Source organism: Stegostoma tigrinum, chromosome 12 (assembly GCF_030684315.1).
Source record: "Stegostoma tigrinum isolate sSteTig4 chromosome 12, sSteTig4.hap1, whole genome shotgun sequence".
In the NCBI taxonomy this organism is placed as follows: Eukaryota; Metazoa; Chordata; class Chondrichthyes; order Orectolobiformes; family Stegostomatidae; genus Stegostoma; species Stegostoma tigrinum.
Window position 1 is genome coordinate 62,424,287 of NC_081365.1, and position 19,672 is coordinate 62,443,958.

Here is a 19,672-nt window from a genome sequence, read left to right on the forward strand (position 1 = left end):
CGTTCCTTCACTGCCGCTGGGTCAAAATCCTGGAATTCCCTCTCTAATGGCATTGTGTGTCAACCCACAGCAGGAGGACTGCAGCAGTTCAAGAGAAAGCTTCTCAAGGACAACTAGAGATGGGCAAGAAATGCTGTCCAGCCAGCGATGCCCACATCCCACAAATGAATAGAGAAAACATAGCAGTTCAATACATAATATTTTGACATTTGCATCACATGTAGATAGGGTGGTTAACAAGGCATTTAGCACGCTTGCCTTCATTGCTCAGACCTTTGAGTAGAGGAGTTGAGAAGTCATGATGAGGTTATACAGGACACTGGTGAAGCCTCTTCTGGAATACGGTGTCCAGTTCTGATCACCCTGTTTTGGAAGGATATTATTAAGCTGGAGAGGGTTCAGGAGAGATTTACCAGCATGTTGCTGGGAATGGAGGATTTGAGTTAGAACAGGAAGCTGAACAAATTGGATACTTATACACTGCAGTGTAGGAGGTTGAGGGGTGACCTTATAAAGTTTTATAAAATCACGATGTGTATTGACAAGGAGAATGGTAAATGTCTTTTCCCTACGGTTCGGGGTTTCAAGGGTAGGAGCCATATTTTGAAGGTAACAGGAGAAAGATTTTGAAAAGACGTGAGGGGCAATTTTTTTTATTTAAACAGAGGGGTTCATGTGTGGAATGAATTTCCATAGAAAGTGGTGGATGCGAGTACAGCTACAGCATGTAAAAGACATTTAGATAAGGACATGAATAAGAAATATTTGGAGGGATTATGGGCCAAGCGCAGGCAGATGTTTGGGACTGTGATCGGCATGGATTGGTTGGACCGAACGGTTTGTTTCTTGTTTCTATGAGTTGGAAATGAAAATATTTGGTTGCAACTAAAACTTTGTACTAACCATGAGTAATGGTTTTGTGCTGAGACAGTAAGAATATTTTTTAAAACTTGTTTTTTAGAACTGGATTTTCACACCGCATTCGCGGCAGCATTTAACATTCAGCAATTGCCACCTGGAAGTCACATCTCTTTTTTTTAAACTCAAATGCATTGTGCACGGTGAATAATCAAAGGAAATCTCGCACCTTGCAATGATGCGCTTCTGGAAGTCTCACATACTGACTAATGAAGCATAAATAACTATTTCCAATCCTCAATTTAGCATGCCTTTCAGGAAAAAGTTTTGACTAATTGCTTCTGCATGTACTTTATGAAGTGAACTGTGATTTTATGTTGCTTAAGCCAGTGGCTTTTATTGTCATAAAACAATGTCAGTTAGGCCATGTGCCAAGATACATTTAGCGGTATAATCATAAATAATATGATTTTTTTTCCAAATTGCTTGACAACAGAGAGGACCTGACAGCTTAGAGTCCTCTGTGGCTCAATTAAGATTGTTTTATGTGTTATTGAAAACCTTGCTGTCTTTCCAGTCTTAATGTGAATTCTTCTTTAGGTCATTGTGTGAGAATAAAATAAATCAAAACAAGCAAAGTTTCCGACACTGCGTACAATTACATTTATATTTAGCCTATTAAAGATTTCAGTTCTAGAAAGAACCTGGAATTTTTTTTATATCGCATTAGAACAAAATTAAGCAAAATCTCTTATCCTTCTTAGTTTAGAAGTTTTGAGGTTCATCGGAGTTTCAGCAGTGATAACATAAGAAAATCATAAGTAAGAGCATGAATACACCATTCAGCCCTTTGAGCCTGCAAGTGACTTTAAACTCCACAGAAACTGTAAAAATCAGATTGGCAATGGTAGCCTGGATGAGGAGGTCATAGATTTCTTTAAAGTAGTTTCTTAAAATAGCACATTCTGAAACCAGACAGCAAAATTTGGCAGAGGTAACACTGTGTGAAGCTGGATGAACACAGCTGGCCAAGCAGCATCAGAGGAGCAGGAAAGCTTGATGGTTTGAGTCAGGACCCTTCTTCAGAAATTTAGCCGATTTAGCAAAATTTAGCAGATGTGGTTTTGTGTTATGTGACAATTAACTAATAACCTCAGTGTAAAGGCACCCTAGACAGTAAGCAACCATTGCATGAGTGAATTTTAAATCCTGATTGGAAGGGAGAAGATTAGGTCTAAGACTAGTGTACACTAAATCCCTTCATCCATTTGTGAAAAAAACACTGTAAATAGTTGAAGGTCATATCCGATTACTGTGGTACTCTTATTAATTGCAGTTTGGCAAGCTGAAAATGATCCATTTACCCCATCATTTTACGTCCTCTTTGTTAGTTAATTCCCCATTTACTCAGACATATTCATTCCAACACAATGAGTTTTTACCTTGTCCTGTTGTCCTTTATGTGGTATCATATCAAATAGCTTTTGGTAGTCTGAATACACAAATGTCAACTGGTTCTCCTTTATCCAGTGAACTTGTTACATAGAACATAGAACATAGAACAATACAGTGCAGAACAGGCCCGTTGGCCCTCGATGTTGCGCCGGCCTGTGAACTAATCTAAGCCCATTCCCCTACACTATCCCATCATTATCCATATGCTTATCCAAGGACTGTTTAAATGCCCCTAATGTGGCTGAGTTGACAACATTGGCAGGCAGGGCGTTCCCACGCCCTTACCTGTGAAAAATCTCGACCCCCGGTGGGGCCTCTCGGTTCCGCATCTTCCAATTCAAAATCATTTCTTGCTTTCCTACTTATTCCATCCGGTACTAACAGCACTAGTCCTCCTACCACACTCTCCTTCCTGTCTGTGCTTTCACAAAGTCCCAGGTGCCTGAATATGTCACTCCCAGCTTGAGCTCCTTGTAGCTTTGTCTCCCAAATGGCTGTAACCTCATCTCTCTTATCCTGTAATTGTGCTATTAATTCATTTATTTCATTCTGAATACTACACACAGTTAAGCAAACAGCTATTCATTTTGGCTCTTTACCATTATATTCCCCTACTTGCCCCAGTCCTGGTGTTACATCCTCAAAGAACTCTAATCAATCTGTCAGATTCAATTTCCTTTCACAAAACGTGTTGCCTCTGCTTGATTTTCTAATTTTCCTGCCAATACAGTACTTCCTTTATAACAGATTCTAGTATTTTCTCAATAATAGATGTTAGGCTAACTTGGCTGCATTTTCCTGCTTTCTGACTCCCTCTCTTCTTGAACAGAGACATAACACTTCTGGGTTTCTAATTTGCTGGCTCCATCTCCAGAATCTATAGGATTTTGAAAGATTTCAGACAATGCATCCACTAAGTCTGCAGCTACTTATTTTTAAGACAGTAGGATGCAAGCCACCAGGCCAAAGGAATCTGCCCCATTCATTTCCCTCAAGTTCAGTACTTTTCTCTGATGATAACAATTTAAGTTCCTCCCTCTGCATTGCTACTTTTTTTTTCTATTCTTGGGATACCTTTAACATCTTTTACTGTGATGATAGGACAGATGTAAAATATTTGTTCAAAATGGATTTCATTTCCTTTCTTTTTCCCCTTAGTGATTTCCTAGTCACATCCTCTAATGCACCAATACTCACATTAGAACCTTTGTTCCATATTATATATCTGCTGGAACTCTTATTGTCCACTTTTTTATATTTCTTGATTGTTTACTCTCATTATAATTTCTCCCTATTCATTATTTCTGAATTTTCTCGCCAATTCTGGTATATCACTAATTTTCACACCATTGTAAGAATTTTCATCCAATTTGAAGTCAACTTTAATAAGCCAAAGCTGATTCATGCTTCTGAGGTTTTCATTTTCAATTGAATTTTTCGTTGTTGAGTTTCATGAAACATCTCCTAGTTGTCTGCGGCCCTTACCTTTTTGAACTACATTTCGAGTCTACTTTTACCAAACCTGTTTGGGTACCTTTATGATTGCCTTTATTCAAGATTAGACAATGGACTCAGCCTCAAGTTTCCGAGCCTCAAACTGAATGTGAAATTCTGTTGTGTTTTAATTGGCCTTCTTGACAGGTTTATTTCCTATGACATTAATCCTATTTCTAGGTCTAAAACAATCTATTCTAGTGTTTGTTCCAGAAATTATTTTGCCATTTTGGCTCTTTCCAATGATATAAGAGCCACCCAACCCTGCCTTCACTCCCAACTCCCATGCACACATCACCTGCCAACCCAGAATCACCCTACCCTATAAACAGGTAATCCTCCATCCTGGATCTCCAGGGTGTCTTTTTACCAATAGTAGCCACACAACCCCACCAGGGATGAATTGTCAGCCTCTGAGCAGCAACTCTTGATGGCTGAGTTCCGTTTTCCTAGGTCTTGTTCCAGTAGAAAGCCTGCCAGCTACCAAATAGCCACCTGATTTCCAAAAAAATCCAATGAGCATTCTCATGTTCAAAGGATACGAGTTCCTCTCCTGCAAAATCTGGAATTTCTCAGCCATTTACTGTTTTTGTCTGAGCTGTACGTCAGCACTTTATGCTTTCATTTCATATTTTCAACACGTATAACTTTTTTTTGGCACCATCTTTCTGCAACGCTATCACCCCTGAAGCCTGTCCTGTCCCACTTCCCTTCACCTACACTCTCTCTTGAAAATTTAACTCACAGGCAAACTTACCATTGATGATATGTAAGTTTACCTCAGCACTCTAATTCAATACAAGACAGTTTTCACTTCATTTGATCCAATATGTTTCTGTGCTGTCACGCTGCCAGTCTATCAATGGGCCCCATTAGAGGCATTCGATCTTTCTCCTGTATTTTGGAAAATCACAGCCAATAGACTCTGCTCCCTTCTACTAACTGTCATCGCCCAACTGCTTGTATGCATACAAATTCATGTGCAACACAGCATTATCCTTGAGCACCAGCAGAGCTTCATATCTGCAATATAATTTCCACTACATTGTCTATCTCCAGGCTTCATTCAATCCCTGCTAATGAAAACATAAATGGACTAATTACATAAACAGTTATTCTCCTGCCAGTTCTCCAGCTATCCATCTTCACAAACATCAATGTATTGAAAATGCCTCTTGACACCTTGTCATTCACAAATTCATGCTCCCTGAATTCCTTTGGTTGGTCACATAAACCTTTCACTACCTGCCTCAACATATTCCATTTAAACTCCAGGTCCACTAGAAATTTCTCCACAGCCTTGTACCTCTCTTGCACCTCAACCTTCTCCAGTCATACCTTTTGTTGTACCCTTCTCTCCTCCAACTCTGCAACCTGCCTTTCACAAAGTTTTCAGTCATCACTTTCTAATTTTGGAACTCCTTCTCCATCTTCCTTTAACATCTTTCTGAAAGGCCACCTTTCACCTTAGTCATAGATCACCTTACCCAAGAGGTCTCCCCTTGCTTGAGGTCTTTCCCCCTTTTTATTCCCTTATAAAGTACTTTAAGATAAATCATGCATTAAACCTGCGGTACAAATGCAAGTCGTGAAATTGTTACTGTGTGCTTTACTCAAACAAAATGTAATAGACTCACCACATGAAGAATCTTGTTTTCAGTTTCATAAACAGTACAGTCCTGCCAAGAAAAATTAAACAGGTATGCTGTTATGAGAGATATGACAGTTGATAATTGATTAGTTAAATCCCAGACTCAGAACAAAATAAAGATTAACAATTTTTAAAATGATTTGTGGATTCATATAATGTCACATCACAGAATGAGGCCATTCAACTCACCATTTCCATGGCAGCTCTTTGTTAGATGCTTCATTAAATAAATGTATTTGTGCAACTTATTTTTTTTGTAAATATACTGTGATCTTTTATACATGAGACATTAATATTGAGAAACTGCATTTTTCCCTTCAATTGAGCACTGTCCATTCTCCAGGCTCCACAGCAGAAGCAAAAATGTTCATGCCACTTGACAGTTGCTATAATGGAGTATAGGAGGTTGATCACAGCACAGTTGCTGAAATAGTAGTGCTGACACCGAATTTGATTTAATCCAGGAAGCCAGTTCAGCCCAAATCATCAATGGAAAAAGATGAAGTCTCAAATTTTATTGGCCACCCCTAAGAGCGGCATTTGTTGTGTCAACGTTCTAGCCTTTTCATTGGGGAAATGTTCAATGGATTATAGATAAGTGCAGTCAAGGAAAACAAAAAACACAGGGGAATAGCATCATTTTGTAGCTATCACTCAACTCAGCAAAGTTGTGATACAGAGACACAGTAAGCAGGTTAACAACAGTGAATAATAAAGGAATTTAACTGGGGATAGGTGTTCACTCCAAAGTAAACTGGCGATTAATACATCTGCATAACCCATGAGTTTCTTTGAGCATAAGTGAGTAGTGATGGAATTAACAGATTTATTTTTGTAGTGAACACTGATCCCAGTTTACATTCTCTTTAACAACATAGACTAGGAACAATTTCATTGAGTATAACATTTTAGTGTGTTTTATTTTGAAGCAACTTTCAGCAGGATTTAATTGCACACATGCGGTCAGAAGATCCTGTACATTTAATAAACTTCAGTATGGTAAGCTCAAGGTTGGAACTGGAAAGATATCTGAAGCATTTTCGATACCATACTTGCACCACTAATTTAATCAGCATAAGCAAAAGCCATTAATTAAATATCAGATTTTAGATTTGGCATTTAGAACTTTGTTTTTTTTTACAAAATCATTACAGGATTTGTTAAGGATTGGACAGTTTGACATGCAAAGTAATTCACTATTAAAAATAAAATATACAGGCTAAATAGATGGTGAAACTGAGGAATAATTTCCAGGAAATAATCTGAAGGTTTTATTGCAGTTTCCTCGAAGTTCAGATAACTTCTAAATTGGTAAAATTTATTAAGGAAAATCTCGGCAAAGGAGGGTACATTCTTCAATGAAACATAGTTAAACAAAGAAGTGTAAATGCTGGAGGTCTGAAATGAAAACAGAAAGAAAAACAAATTGCTGGAGAATCTCAGCAGGTCTGGCAGTATTCGAGGGAAGGGCTAAAGCAAAAACAATGCAGGGAATTGCAGTGGTTCAGGCAGCATCCGTGGAGAGAGCAAGCTAACGTTCTGAGTCTAAATGACTCTTCAGAGCTGTTAGTAGCTAGAAAAAACTGGTGTGTGTACATGCGGTGCATGCGTGTGCACAGGGAGAGGTGAGCAGATAGGTAGAGATGGAGCTCAAACAGAGAGAGCTATGAAAGGGGGAAGTAAACAAGGTGGCAATGGATAGCAGGGCAGGACAGAAAAGAAAAGCTGAATAAGGGGTATTAAAAACTAAGAGGGAGCAAATGGGTGAGCTGTGCTGAATGCAATCTAGTAAATGTGATATTGAGCCGACGAGTAGATGAGAATGGGTGGCTGTGCTGAAAACAGCCCAGGTCCTAACAGGGCTGTGTGTAGGGGTGGGTAAAAACACATGGAAGGACAGAATCAAGCTTCAAAGTTATTGAACTTGATACTGAATCCTAGAGGTTGCAGTCCCCAAGCAAAAGTCAAGGCATTGTTCTTTGAGCTTGTGCTGAGGGCTCACTGGAACACTGCAGCAGGGCCAAGGCAGAAATGTTGGTGTGGGAACATGGTGGTGTGTTAAGTGCAGGCAACCAGAAGCTTTGGGGCATTTTCTTTATGGACGGAGGGTAGGTATGCTGAAAAGCGGTCACCCACCCTGTGTTTCATCTCTCCAGTGTCTCCCCAACATTATTTCTCTAACAATTTCTGCTCTTGTGGGTAGAATTCTTCAGTCAGTTCTGCCCATTAGTTAAGTGTTAAAGTAGCTGTCGTCGATCAGAAAGATGGGCTGATGTTTCTGATGTCAGGCTTCCCACCTATTTAAAAACACATTTAATTTGGTGGCAGAGTAACGTGCTAATGCAGGAATTCCTATCATTTGACAATTAACAAAATTAAAATTAAGCTCTGCTACTATTATTTGGATGTTTATGCACTTTCCAGGGTATAGTGCTCAGTAACCCAACTCCATCCCCCCAAAACTATATAAAATGACCATTCAACTTGTTACAGGGATAGGATTCAAAGAGCTTGATTTTGTTTCATGCTATTTTGTATCTTTTCCTTTCTTGTTTCGTGTACCCAGTTCCGGTCAATGAGACATGACAATGAACTTCAAATCCTGAATTCAAATTCCGAATTCAGTGCAGACAAAAAGTCATTAGGACTTATCCCTAGTGTTACAGAAATTCAGGAAACTGCAGTAAAACCTCGAATTTTCAGCTTTTCGAACATCATAAACATTGGAAATTCAGAGCACTGCTCCAGGCTAATCTATTAAGATTGGACAATGGATTCAAATGAATAAAAATTCAGAATTAACGTCAGGAAATATATCCTCACGCAAGATATGACCACTGCATAGAATGCATTCGCATTAAAGTCAATGAAGTTAAAACTCTGGAATCTTTTCACAAATGAATGTAAATGGTTCTGTAAATGCTTTATGTTTGCATCAGGTAGTGTGAATGGAATAGTTTTCTCCTTCACTTCAATGTCATGGTTCATTTTGAAGGTGATTTTAATCAATTATCCCACAATATGTGAAGGCAGACGCTGCACTTATGAAATAATGTTGAATTACCACTCCTGGTTACACACCAGCAAAATACAGTCAATCCCCAAATTATTCTTTTTCTCTTTCTCTTGCTGCTTCCATGAGTTTGTAAAACACTAAGATTTGGTTCAGCTTATATAATTAGGCTGACTAAAGTGTATTTTGGCATTTGTAATAACAATGCAGCTCAGCTGTCACAGTATTCAACAGTGACCACTTATTTCTGAGATTTAAAAAAAAACTCATCAATTGGCTTCCCTCTGCTTTTGAATGGAATATTATTTCCTAACTTGTAATTGCATACATGTGGGGTAGCTGTGTCCTGTCAAATAAGGAATCTGACCTGATATTCATCCTCATTAATTCGACTTTACACACAAAGCAGAATGTATTAAAGCAGCCAAAACTTGGTACTCTCAATTCTGAATACATAACCAAAATTGAAACACTGTAATACTTATTCACCTGAGTAATCGGATCAAGACACTAATACCAAGTGATACCATCCAAATTGCTTTCAGTAGCTGTCACACAGAAAATGTTGAATGAAATAGTGCAATAAGTGCAGAAACAGACTCTAACATTGCTCTGTACAATGGGAGTACACAATGGGAAAGTCAAACCTCGGCCACCAAATACTGATTATCCAGCTCTCCACCCAGATAACAAGGTGTAGAGCTGGATGAACACAGCAGGCCAAGCGGCCTCAGAGGAGCAGGAAGGCTGCCGTTTCGGGCCTAGACCCTTCTTCAGAAAGGTCCGGGCTCGAAACGTCAGCCTTCCTGCTCCTCGAATGCTGCTTGGCCTGCTGTGTTCATCCAGCTCTACACTTTGTTATCTCAGATTCTCCAGCATTTGCAGCTCCTACCATCTCTGAAACACTGATTATTGTGCTGTTACATCCTTCAATCTATCTCTGAATCTCCTTTTGTCTACCTGTAGGAGGTTAACTGAGGATTTGTCACACTAGAAACTAACGTACCTATATAAAATGCTGAAATCATGTAAGGATCAACAAAGTGACACTTAAAGGAAGCTCACAAGGTGTCAGATAAATCTCGTCTCTAAGCTGTCCTCAGAAAAATAAAGCTGAGAGGTAACATTGCTTAGAGGATAATCTGATCTCAGCTGGTAAGGAAACTTTCTCACAGCTGGATTGGATTCCCACTACATAAATCTAATGTATCATCCCTAAACTCTGAAAAGCATGGAAACAGATTATTGAGATAACAAGGCGCAGAGCTGGATGAACACAATGAAATTATTCACAGTCTAATCTGCACAAGAGTAGGTGCCTAGGTTTCTAGATTTAATGTGAGAGTAGTTTTACTGACTTAAAATATTTGCATTTACATAGCACTTGTATCAACAAGACATCTTCATGCACAAAACACAATGAGTTGATTTGAACTGTGACAAGCATTCATATGTTTCTGCAGTTTATTGAATAATCTACAAGGATGAAGGGAGAATCCAAGAATTTAAATTTGGGAAATATATGTTCAATAGTAAGAGTTCATCCTCATCCAGGCACCCATTTACCATATCATCAGATCTGAAATGATGAAAACAGAGTGTGACGATGCTGCCACTTTAAAAATGTCGTATTGTCCTGGATTTTTTTGGAAGAGATGTTGTAAAGGCAGAGGTGCTGAAGTGGATACTGGAACTGGCCTAAGTCAATAATTTAAGAGGCTTTTCAGCTTTTTAAAAAATGGATGTAATAATGGAAGGGGGGTTCTCCTAGATCAGGCTTTTTGGTTTTTTTAGATGTGGCAGTGGGAGGTGTTGGGGTCCCAGAAATGTTGGGAGCTACCGAAGATGATTCCGAACTGTGACTTTCTCTGAAATCTGTCCGGATGGTGAATGGCATGTAAAAGTCCATGTCGAACTTTATCTTTTTGCCAAGGGGTGTGTTTTTGGGATGTTACTATATTGGAACAGTTAGTTAGTAATACATAAGACCATAAGACATCGGAGTGGAAGTAAGGCCATTCGGCCTATCAAGTCCACTCTGCCATTTAAATCATGGCTGATGGGCATTTCAACTCCACTTCCCTGTACTCTCCCCGTAGCCCTTGATTCCTTCTGAGATCAAGAATTTGTCGATCTCTGCCTTGAAGGCATCCAACATCCCGGCCTCCACTGCACTCCGTGGCAATGAATTCCACAAGCCCCACCACTCTCTGGCTGAAGAAATGACATCTCATTTCAGTTTTAAATTTACCCCCTCTAATTTTAAGGCTGTGTCCATGGGTCCTAGTCTCCCCGCCTAACGGAAACAACTTACCAGCATCCACCCCTTCTAAACCATACATTATCTTCTAAGTTTCTATTAGATTTCCCCTCAACCTTCTAAACTCTAATGAGTACAATCCCAGGATCCTTAGCCGTTCATCATACGTTAAATCTACCATTCCAGGAATCATTCGTGTGAATCTCCGTTGGACACGCTCCAGGGCTAGTGTGTCCTTCCTGAGGTGTGGGGCCCAGAATTGGACACAGTATTCTAAATGGGGCTTAACTAGAGCTTTATAAAGCCTCAGAAGCACATCGCTGCTTTTATATTCTAACCATATCTATTGCTCAGATAAGTTTTCCAATAGTTAAGTTATTCTAAATTCCTCTTTTATTTGTTTGTATTTTAATAATAGTGTTGAAATAAGTTGTGCTTTGCTCAACATTGACCAGTTGCATCACATCTGAACACCCACTTTGCATCTACCTCTAAAGTAAGGAAAAGTTAGGGTGTGGGCTAACTTCTTACAATGGTTTGAGGGTGTCTGGTCTGGTCCATAACAACAGCAACATAAACACACTGGACTTCTCAAGGTCAGTTTTGTTGACTCGGCATTTAAACAATTAGAAAATATTCAAAGATCAAGTGGAAACCTACAATATGAATTAGATGCAGTAAAGCCAATACTTTTAGAATGAGAGGTCATAGACTTTAGAGAAGTGGTAACAGATTTAAAACTGAAATGAGATGAAATTACCTCTCTCAAAGGGTTGTGAATCCGGGGAATTGACTATGCAGGAATGTGTTGGATGCTGTCTTCAGTCTGGGACACAATCTGCAGAGCATGATTTGATGTTGAGCAGGGATTTGTCAGCACTTTCCCCTCTAAACTGTGCAGATGTGCTACTGTGCATCGACCTCAGAGACCCACACGAATAGAAATAAAATCAGAGGGAGTGCTGTTTGTCAACCCTTACCAATCCTGTACTTACAGGAGATCAAAGACCAGTACTTTGAAATCTATTTGCCAACTTTTGCTATTGAATCTCTCTCTCTGGACAGGCTCATAATTTACATCCACAGTCACGTTTGGCTGTATCATCCTCCTTTTTAAAAAAATCTTTTGAAGTGAAGGATTAAAATACTGAAATATTTTGGGGTCAGCATACACAATCAAAGAGGTTTGGAAAACAGAAAGTAAGAGTTTTGGAGAACAGAAAGTAACCTGTTTTCTCATCACATATAAAATTATACATCAGATTTAATACCTAATACCTGATTAATACAGCATTTACCAATGGTCCTATACAATTTACCAGTCCAATTATTAAAAGCATGCCTTTCAGGCAGTCTCTTAAAAGAGATGAACTGTATCTCAGTCTATATACATGCCTTGTTTATGGTGGATGGGGTTTTAATTCGCTGTGTCTTTCATTTTTGTGCAAATTCTCAATTAAAGGTCACAACAGTACATGCAAAGAAGTGTTGATCTGGTCCATGGAAAATGTTTGTGAAGTTAACAGTTTTTCATTGTGGCAGATGTAATGCAATTTGTGCAATCTTTCTATTTCCAAGTCCATTACATACATACCTTTTAATTGCTTCAATTCTACTCTTCTTGCAACCTTGTTTGCATTTCACAATAATATTCTTTATTATTGTACTCTTTAAAGCATCTAATCTTTTCACATTTTCATCTGCATTTTAAATTGGTCATCGCCCCAGAGGACATCTTAATAGTTTATAACTGCAATACTTGTGCCCTTTTTATTTGTGCATGTGGATTAAGATTTTGTATTAAATAAAGTTCTCTAATTAGCATCATAGAGATGTACAGCCTGGAAACAGAACCATCAGTCCAACTTGACCATGTCTAAATTAATCTTGTCACATTTGCCAGCATTTGGCCCATATCAGTCTAAAGTTTTCCTATTCACGTACCCAGCCAGATGCTTTTTAAGTGTTGTAAATGTACCATTCTCCACCATTTCCTCTGACAGATCACTCCATACACGCTACATACTCTGAGAGAAAAAGTTGCCCCTGTGGTCCCTTTTAAGTCCTTCCCCCTCACCACAAACCTGTGGCCTCTAGTTTGGGACTCCCCTACCCTGGGGAAAAGACCTTGACCATTCACCCTATCCACGCCACTCATGATTTTATAAACGTTGATAAGGTCGCAGCCCCCACCACATCTCCGACGCTGTGGAAAAAATAACCCCAGTCTATTCAGCCTCTCCCTATAGCTCAAATCCTCAAACCCTGGCAATATCCTTGTAAATCTTTTCTGAACCTTTTCTAGTTTCACAACATCCTTTCTATAGCAGGAAGACCAGAATTGAATGCAGTTTTGCTACACTGGCCTAATCACTGTCTTGCACAGCCACAACATGATCTCCCAACTCCTATACTCAATCACTGACCAATTAAGGTAAGCATACCAAATGCCTTCTTCACCACCCTGTCCATTTGTGACTCTACTTTCAAAGACGATGAACCTGCACTACAAGGTCTCTTTGTTCGGCAATACCCCCCAGGACCTTATCATTAAGTGTATAAGTTCTGTACTGATTTGCCTTTCCAAAATGCTGCATGTCACATTTATCTGTTCTCAAATTGCAGAGTTGTTTGGTAAAATGTGATTTTTCCTGTGCTGAAATTGAGCAGGTGCACCAGAAGTACACACTTCACAGATGGATTATTTAACATTATTGTTTTTGTGCCATTGAAGGTACAGGTGAATTGTCTTTCTAGGACAGTTCCAGTGCTACTTCACTGTGTTTGCTAGCATGAATACAGAAACCAAAAAATCTTTGAATTCTTAGCAAGTTACACATACACCAGAAATGTATTCCTGTCAATGTTGTGGCTGTGCAAGGTCGCTTCACGAGTTTCAACAAAACCAGTCGCACAGGTTTGATGTTTAGAAATAGAAGTGTCAGTTCTAGTGGGCATTACCTGCTCTAGCATAACCTGAAGAGGAACTATTGATTCAGGAATGAGAGAATCTGCTCAACTTTTGAAGATATGACTCATACACTGGTGAAAAGTCAAGGTTTTATATTCTACTTTACAAAAACGTGACAAGGTTCCACACAAGAAAATAAAGTTTGCATTTTCATTGTGTTTCTGATTTTTACAGGATGTCCCAATGAGGCTTACAGCCAATCAAGTGCTTTTGAAGTGACGTCACTATTATAATGTAAGAAATATAGTAGTCAATCTGTGTACTTTAAAGATCTACAAAACAAAATACCACAAGATAGTGTGTTTTTTGTGTGTTAATTGATGGATAAATATTAGCCATGGGAAGAACTCCCCTGCTCTGAAGTACTGCCTGACTTTAACATTCCTTTGAGAGGGCAGGTTTCTCTGAAAGGCAGGATGTCATTCAATGCAGTGTTCCCACAATGCTGCCCCGAAGTGTGAACCTAGATTTTGTGCTTAAGTCTCTAGGATAGGACTCCAAATTGCAACTTCCTGATTCTGTTAACTTCAGCATTTGAGAAAAGTCAGTGCTAATATATGGGAAGTGTTTAATGGCTTCTAAAATCTCTCCACTAATCAAAGTAACTAGGGTGTAAGTGCTTATAGAGCAACCAGGCTGATGGAGGATTTTGATGCTGACTAAAGTTTTTGATAACAAAATATTGTCATAGTCTTACCAGACCATATGGCTGTTCTCTCATTGGAGAGAGACAACTGGTGGTAATTTAACCTGAGCATCATCACATCTCAGGTGACGGGGAGGCTGAGAAGGAGATTCCTTCATGGTAATGTCAGCCAGGAACTGAATCCACACAATTGATGTCACTCTGCATCACAAACTAACCATTCAGCCAACTGAACTAGCCATACAGAGTACAAGCAAATGTCAAGTCCTTTACAACATTGTCAAGAGCAAATTTTTGACATATTTTAAGCTGGTATAGCATCAGTACATAGGACGACAGAGAAAAGTCTGAAAGCCTTAGTAAAGAAGGAAATATTGACATCAGTGCATGAGCTAAACTTGCCATATATCATACCACTTCACAGCCCCTCATCCAACATGCCACAACACAGTGTGGAAATGAAATAATGAACAGATGCAATAACATTAGATGGAGAAAGTGCAGAACCATGTTTTGAGAACCACCTTTCTCAAGGCAACTTTTGTCCTCTCTGCCCAAGTAGTTGCAGCTCCAGATTAACCTGTTCAGTCACTTCAGGACACACGGATCATGAAACCTGGCAGATATCATCCTCGTTTCAATGGCCCAATGAATAATTTAGCAGAAATATTGTAAGAAGGCAGAAGACTCAGCTTAAAACTAAACAGGGAAGGTTTCAAACTTTGTTAGAGAATATCTGGTAAAAACAATATACTACCAGGTTACCTTGATCAGATGGGTAAGTTATGTTTGTGCACAATCAGCAACAGGACATCTTGCATAAAGGCAGCCTGGCAACCCCACCAACCTCCGGATACAAAGTATCATCCTCCGACACTTCCGCCATCTACAATCCGACCCTACCGCCCTAGACATTTTTCCATCCCCAACCTTGTCTGCCTTCCGGAGAGACACTCTCTCCGTGACTCCCTTGTCCGCTCCACACTGCCCTCCAATCCCACCACACCCGGCACCTTCCCCTGCAACCGCAGGAAGTGCTACACTTGTCCCCACACCTCCTCCCTCATCCCCATCCCAGGCCCCAAGATGACATTCCATATTAAGCACATGTTCATCTGCACATCTGCCAATGTGATATACTGTATCCACTGTACCCGTCGTGGCTTCCTCTACTTTGGGGAAACCAGGCGGAGGCTTGGGGACCGCTTTGCAGAACACTTCGGCTCTGTTCGCAATAAACAACTGCACCTCCCAGTCGCAAACCATTTTAACTCCCGCTCCCATTCCTTAGATGACATGTCCATCATGGGCCTCCTGCAGTGCCACAATGATGCCACCCAAAGGTTGCAGGAACAGCAACTCATATTCCGCTTGGGAACCCTGCAGCCCAATGGTATCAATGTGGCCTTGACAAGCTTCAAAATCCCCCCCTCCCCCAGTGCATCCCAACACCAGCCCAGTTCGTCCCCTCCCCCCACTGCATCAGACAACCAGCCCAGCTTGTCCCCGCCTCCCTAACCTGTTCTTCCTCTCACCTATCCCCTCCTCCCACCTCAAGCCGCACCTCCTTTTCCTACCTACCAAGCTCATCCCGCCTCCTTGACCTGTCCATCCTCCGTGGACTGACCTATCCCCTCCCCACCTATACTCTCCTCTCCACCTATCTTCTTTTCTCTCCATCTTCGGTCCACCTCCCCCTCTCTCCCTATTTATTCCAGAACCCTCTCCCCATTCCCATCTCTGATGAAGGGTCTAGGCCCGAAACGTCAGCTTTTGTGTTCCTGAGATGCTGCTGGGCCTGCTGTGTTCATCCAGCTTCACACTTTGTTATCTCGGATTCTCCAGCATCTGCAGTTCCCATTATCTCTAGGCACAGCTACCTGTGGGGCAGAGAAATCTTCAGCAAAGGCCATAGGGACAGATTGAGTAAATTTGATAGAGATTGTGGGGTCTGAAGTGAAAAGAGAAAATTTGATTTATTTGTGGATAATTACAGGTTACCAGTGGAGAAACCAGAGATTGGAAGGTGGGATTGGAATTAGGAGTTACACTCATGAATGCAAGTCTCGCCACATTCCATCTGGCGGATTGCTGGAGACTCGGGAAACCTGGTAGATTAATAATACAACATATTACGGCTGACCTGTTTCAGCCTCAATTCCTCTTTTGAGTCAGCTCCTCATTATCCTCAACTCCTCAATATTTCAAAATCTATTTCCTATTCAAACAGTTTTAGTAATCTTCACAACTCTGTGGAGAGAGAATTTTAATCATTCACGATCCTTTGGGAGAATAAAGTCCATCACATCGCTGCTTTCGATGAGTGTCCCCTCATTCTGTAACTATGTCCCCAGTTCAATAATTCCCTACTGTTAGAAACATCTTCTCAGCATTTACCCAGTTGTGTCCCCTTAGAATCTTGCATGTTTCAAAAAAAATTCTTCCAAATTCTAATGAATCAATGCCTAATCTGTTTAGGTGATCTTGTTAAGTCAATCAATTCATCCCAATTGAATCTCTTTAAGAACTGCCTCCAATGCCAGGTCATCCTATCATAAATACGGAGACCAAAACTGTACACAGTACTGCAGATGTGGTCTCACCAAAACCCTATACAGCTAAAACCAGACTACCGTATTTTAAAACTCCAACCCCTTACGAGAAAAGGCCAAGAAATCCTGTAAAAATGGAAGCATCCAGGCTCTTTTAAAAATGTTAATAACCAATCTAGATTCTGAGAATGGGCCAGTTATCAATCCTTGTTCCACGTCAAGTGGACAGGTGTTAGATAACTGTTTCCAAAGATCTACCATTTGTACCCTGTGCAATGTATGTCTTCAACAAGTTCTATCTCCAATGAGCCTTTCTTAGCATTGACTGAAATTCCTGTACGGTATCAGTCTAACGCCTTGATATCAGATTAACAGTATGATGAATATTAGAGCACAGATTTTTAATGAATAATGAATGTTTTCCAATGTTCATCATTAATCATTTTGTGACAGGGAATTAAGTCGAAATATCTGAGGAGTGGTAATCAAACATACTGACACAAAAGTCTAATGTAGTTCTGCAGCACTACCTTAGTCGTTTCAATCAATTACTCATTAAGGCTTCTATATGCTGAAGCATTATGTAAAGTGATCCGTTTAATTTGAAAAGAGAAATATTCCTACATGCTTCATCCAGTGAGTTATGAGGTACGATCATACAGGTCATGGGTTTAATAATGGAGGTATGGGATTCAGGGAAATTTGGATGTCTGGATACAAAACTGGCTGTCCAATAGAAGACAGAGGGTGGTAGTACATGGAAAGTATTCAGCCTGGAGCTCAGTGACCAGTGGGGTTATTAACATTTTTAAAAGAGCCTGGATGCTTCCATTTTTACAGGATTTCTTGGCCTTTTCTCGTAAGGGGTTGGAGTTTTAAAATACGGTAGTCTGGTTTTAGCTGTATAGGGTTTTGGTGAGACCACATCTGCAGGACTGTGTACAGTTTTGGTCTCCGTATTTATGATAGGATGACCTAGCATTGGAGGCAGTTCTTAAAGAGATTCAATTCTACAGGTTCCACAGGGATCTGTTCTGGGGCCTCTGCTCTTTCTGATCTTTATAAATGACTTGGGTGAGGAACTGGAAGGATAGGTTAGTAAGTTTGCCGATGACACAAAGGTTGGTGAAGTTGCAGACAGGATGGAGAGCTGTTTTAGGTGCAATGGGACATTGACAGGATGCAGAGCTGGGCAAAAAAGTGGCAGATGGAATTCTACCCAGAAAAGTGTGAAGTGATTCATTTTGGTAGGTTGAATTTGAATGCAGAATATAGGATTAATGGCAGGATTCTCAGCAGTGTGGGTGCTCTAAAGCTTCCACATCCTTCCTGTAATGAGGTGACCAGAACTGAACACAGTATTCCAAGTGTGGTCTAACCAGAGTTTTTTAGAGCTGCAGCATAACCTCATGGCTCTTAAACTCAATTCCCCTGCCAATGAAAGCCAACACACCATATGCCTTCTTTACAAGCCTGTCAACTTGGGTAGCAACTTTGAGGGATCTATGGAAGTGGACCCCAAGATCCCTCATGCTGAGCTGCTGCACAATGGACAATGCAGTTAGGAAGTGAGCTCTGGAATTTTTGATCCAGTGACATTGAACAAACAGCAATTCCAAGTCAGGGTGGTAGTAATTTAGAGGGGAACTTGCAAGTGGTGATAGTCCCTCGCATCTGTTGCCTATCTCCTTCGAGGTGGTTTTAGAAGGTACTGTTGAATGAGGCTCTGTAAGAAGTGCATCTTATAGATGATACAAACTGGTGCCACTGTATGATGTGGGTAATGGAAAGCTGGCAATTTTGCAACATTTTCCTCTCCACAAAAAGCAGGACAAGGCCAATCCAGGCTAATTACACCCCATCAGTCTATTATTTTGACCATCAATAAAGCACTGAACGATGTCACAGGCAGTGTTATCAAGTAGTCATTTATAGCCAGTTTAGTTTCTGTCAGGATGACTAAACTGCTTTAAGTTTAAGGGTATTTTGTACTGCATGCTGGTAAGCTCCTTGTGTGTTACTGGAGCTTCACAACATCGGGCAAAGGAGGAGTCATTCGTCACAGTTCTGACTGCAGATGGTGACAGTCCAGTCCAAGAGAGTTAGAAAGTGAATTCCTTGTTACAGATTTCCCACTTCTATGTACAAGGCTTGGTTTATTCTGTTTTCTTTTGCATAATAAACATCTGTTTTATTGTTGATACAGAATCTGCAGCAATGCATGCTTGAGTTTCAGTGAAAGACCGTTAGAAAGACCGTTCAGTGAAAGACTCGTTAAACAAAATACAGAAAAAGGAAAATATGATCCAATAAGCCAGATGTCAGTCTGGAATCAGACCTGTCCAATAGTATTACTCGCTCCGATCATAACATCTAATATTCAGCAACTTATTGCAAAATCATTACTGAAATGTGGAATTGTGCCTGGTTGAGAATGAAGGAAAGAAAATTATGCTAGAATGAAAAAGAATTACATGTATAGTGCTCCACTAAGCGTTAAGATAATGATGTTTTAAATGTTCTAACAATATTTAAAAGCTTTAGGCAACACAACATAACATAAAGCTTCATAAAGTTCTGACATAGATTGCATTTCATCTTGTAAATAAATCTGGAGTTTTACATATGCAGCAGTTTATCCTTCAAATTTTCTTCCCCTGTCACTTCCACCCACCTCTAATGTAATTATTCTTGAATAGAGTGGACAGCTCAAGACAAAAAATATTTTACAGCAATATTGAAATGCTGAAAACGAATCATTCAGTAAGACAA

At 40.0% G+C, this 19,672-nt stretch overlaps 1 protein-coding gene across 7 annotated transcripts in view; it reads right to left on the reverse strand.

Moving 5' to 3' along the window:
- The window catches only part of cnksr2a (connector enhancer of kinase suppressor of Ras 2a), a 473,904-nt gene that overhangs the window by 316,434 nt on the left and 137,798 nt on the right, over positions 1 to 19,672 (reverse strand). For all 7 annotated transcript variants that reach the window (XM_048541088.2, XM_048541090.2, XM_048541087.2 and 4 more), the window contains exon 5: positions 5,445 to 5,486. In XM_048541088.2, the coding sequence (XP_048397045.2) occupies positions 5,445 to 5,486 (42 nt within the window). The remainder of the gene's footprint in view (positions 1 to 5,444; positions 5,487 to 19,672) is intronic.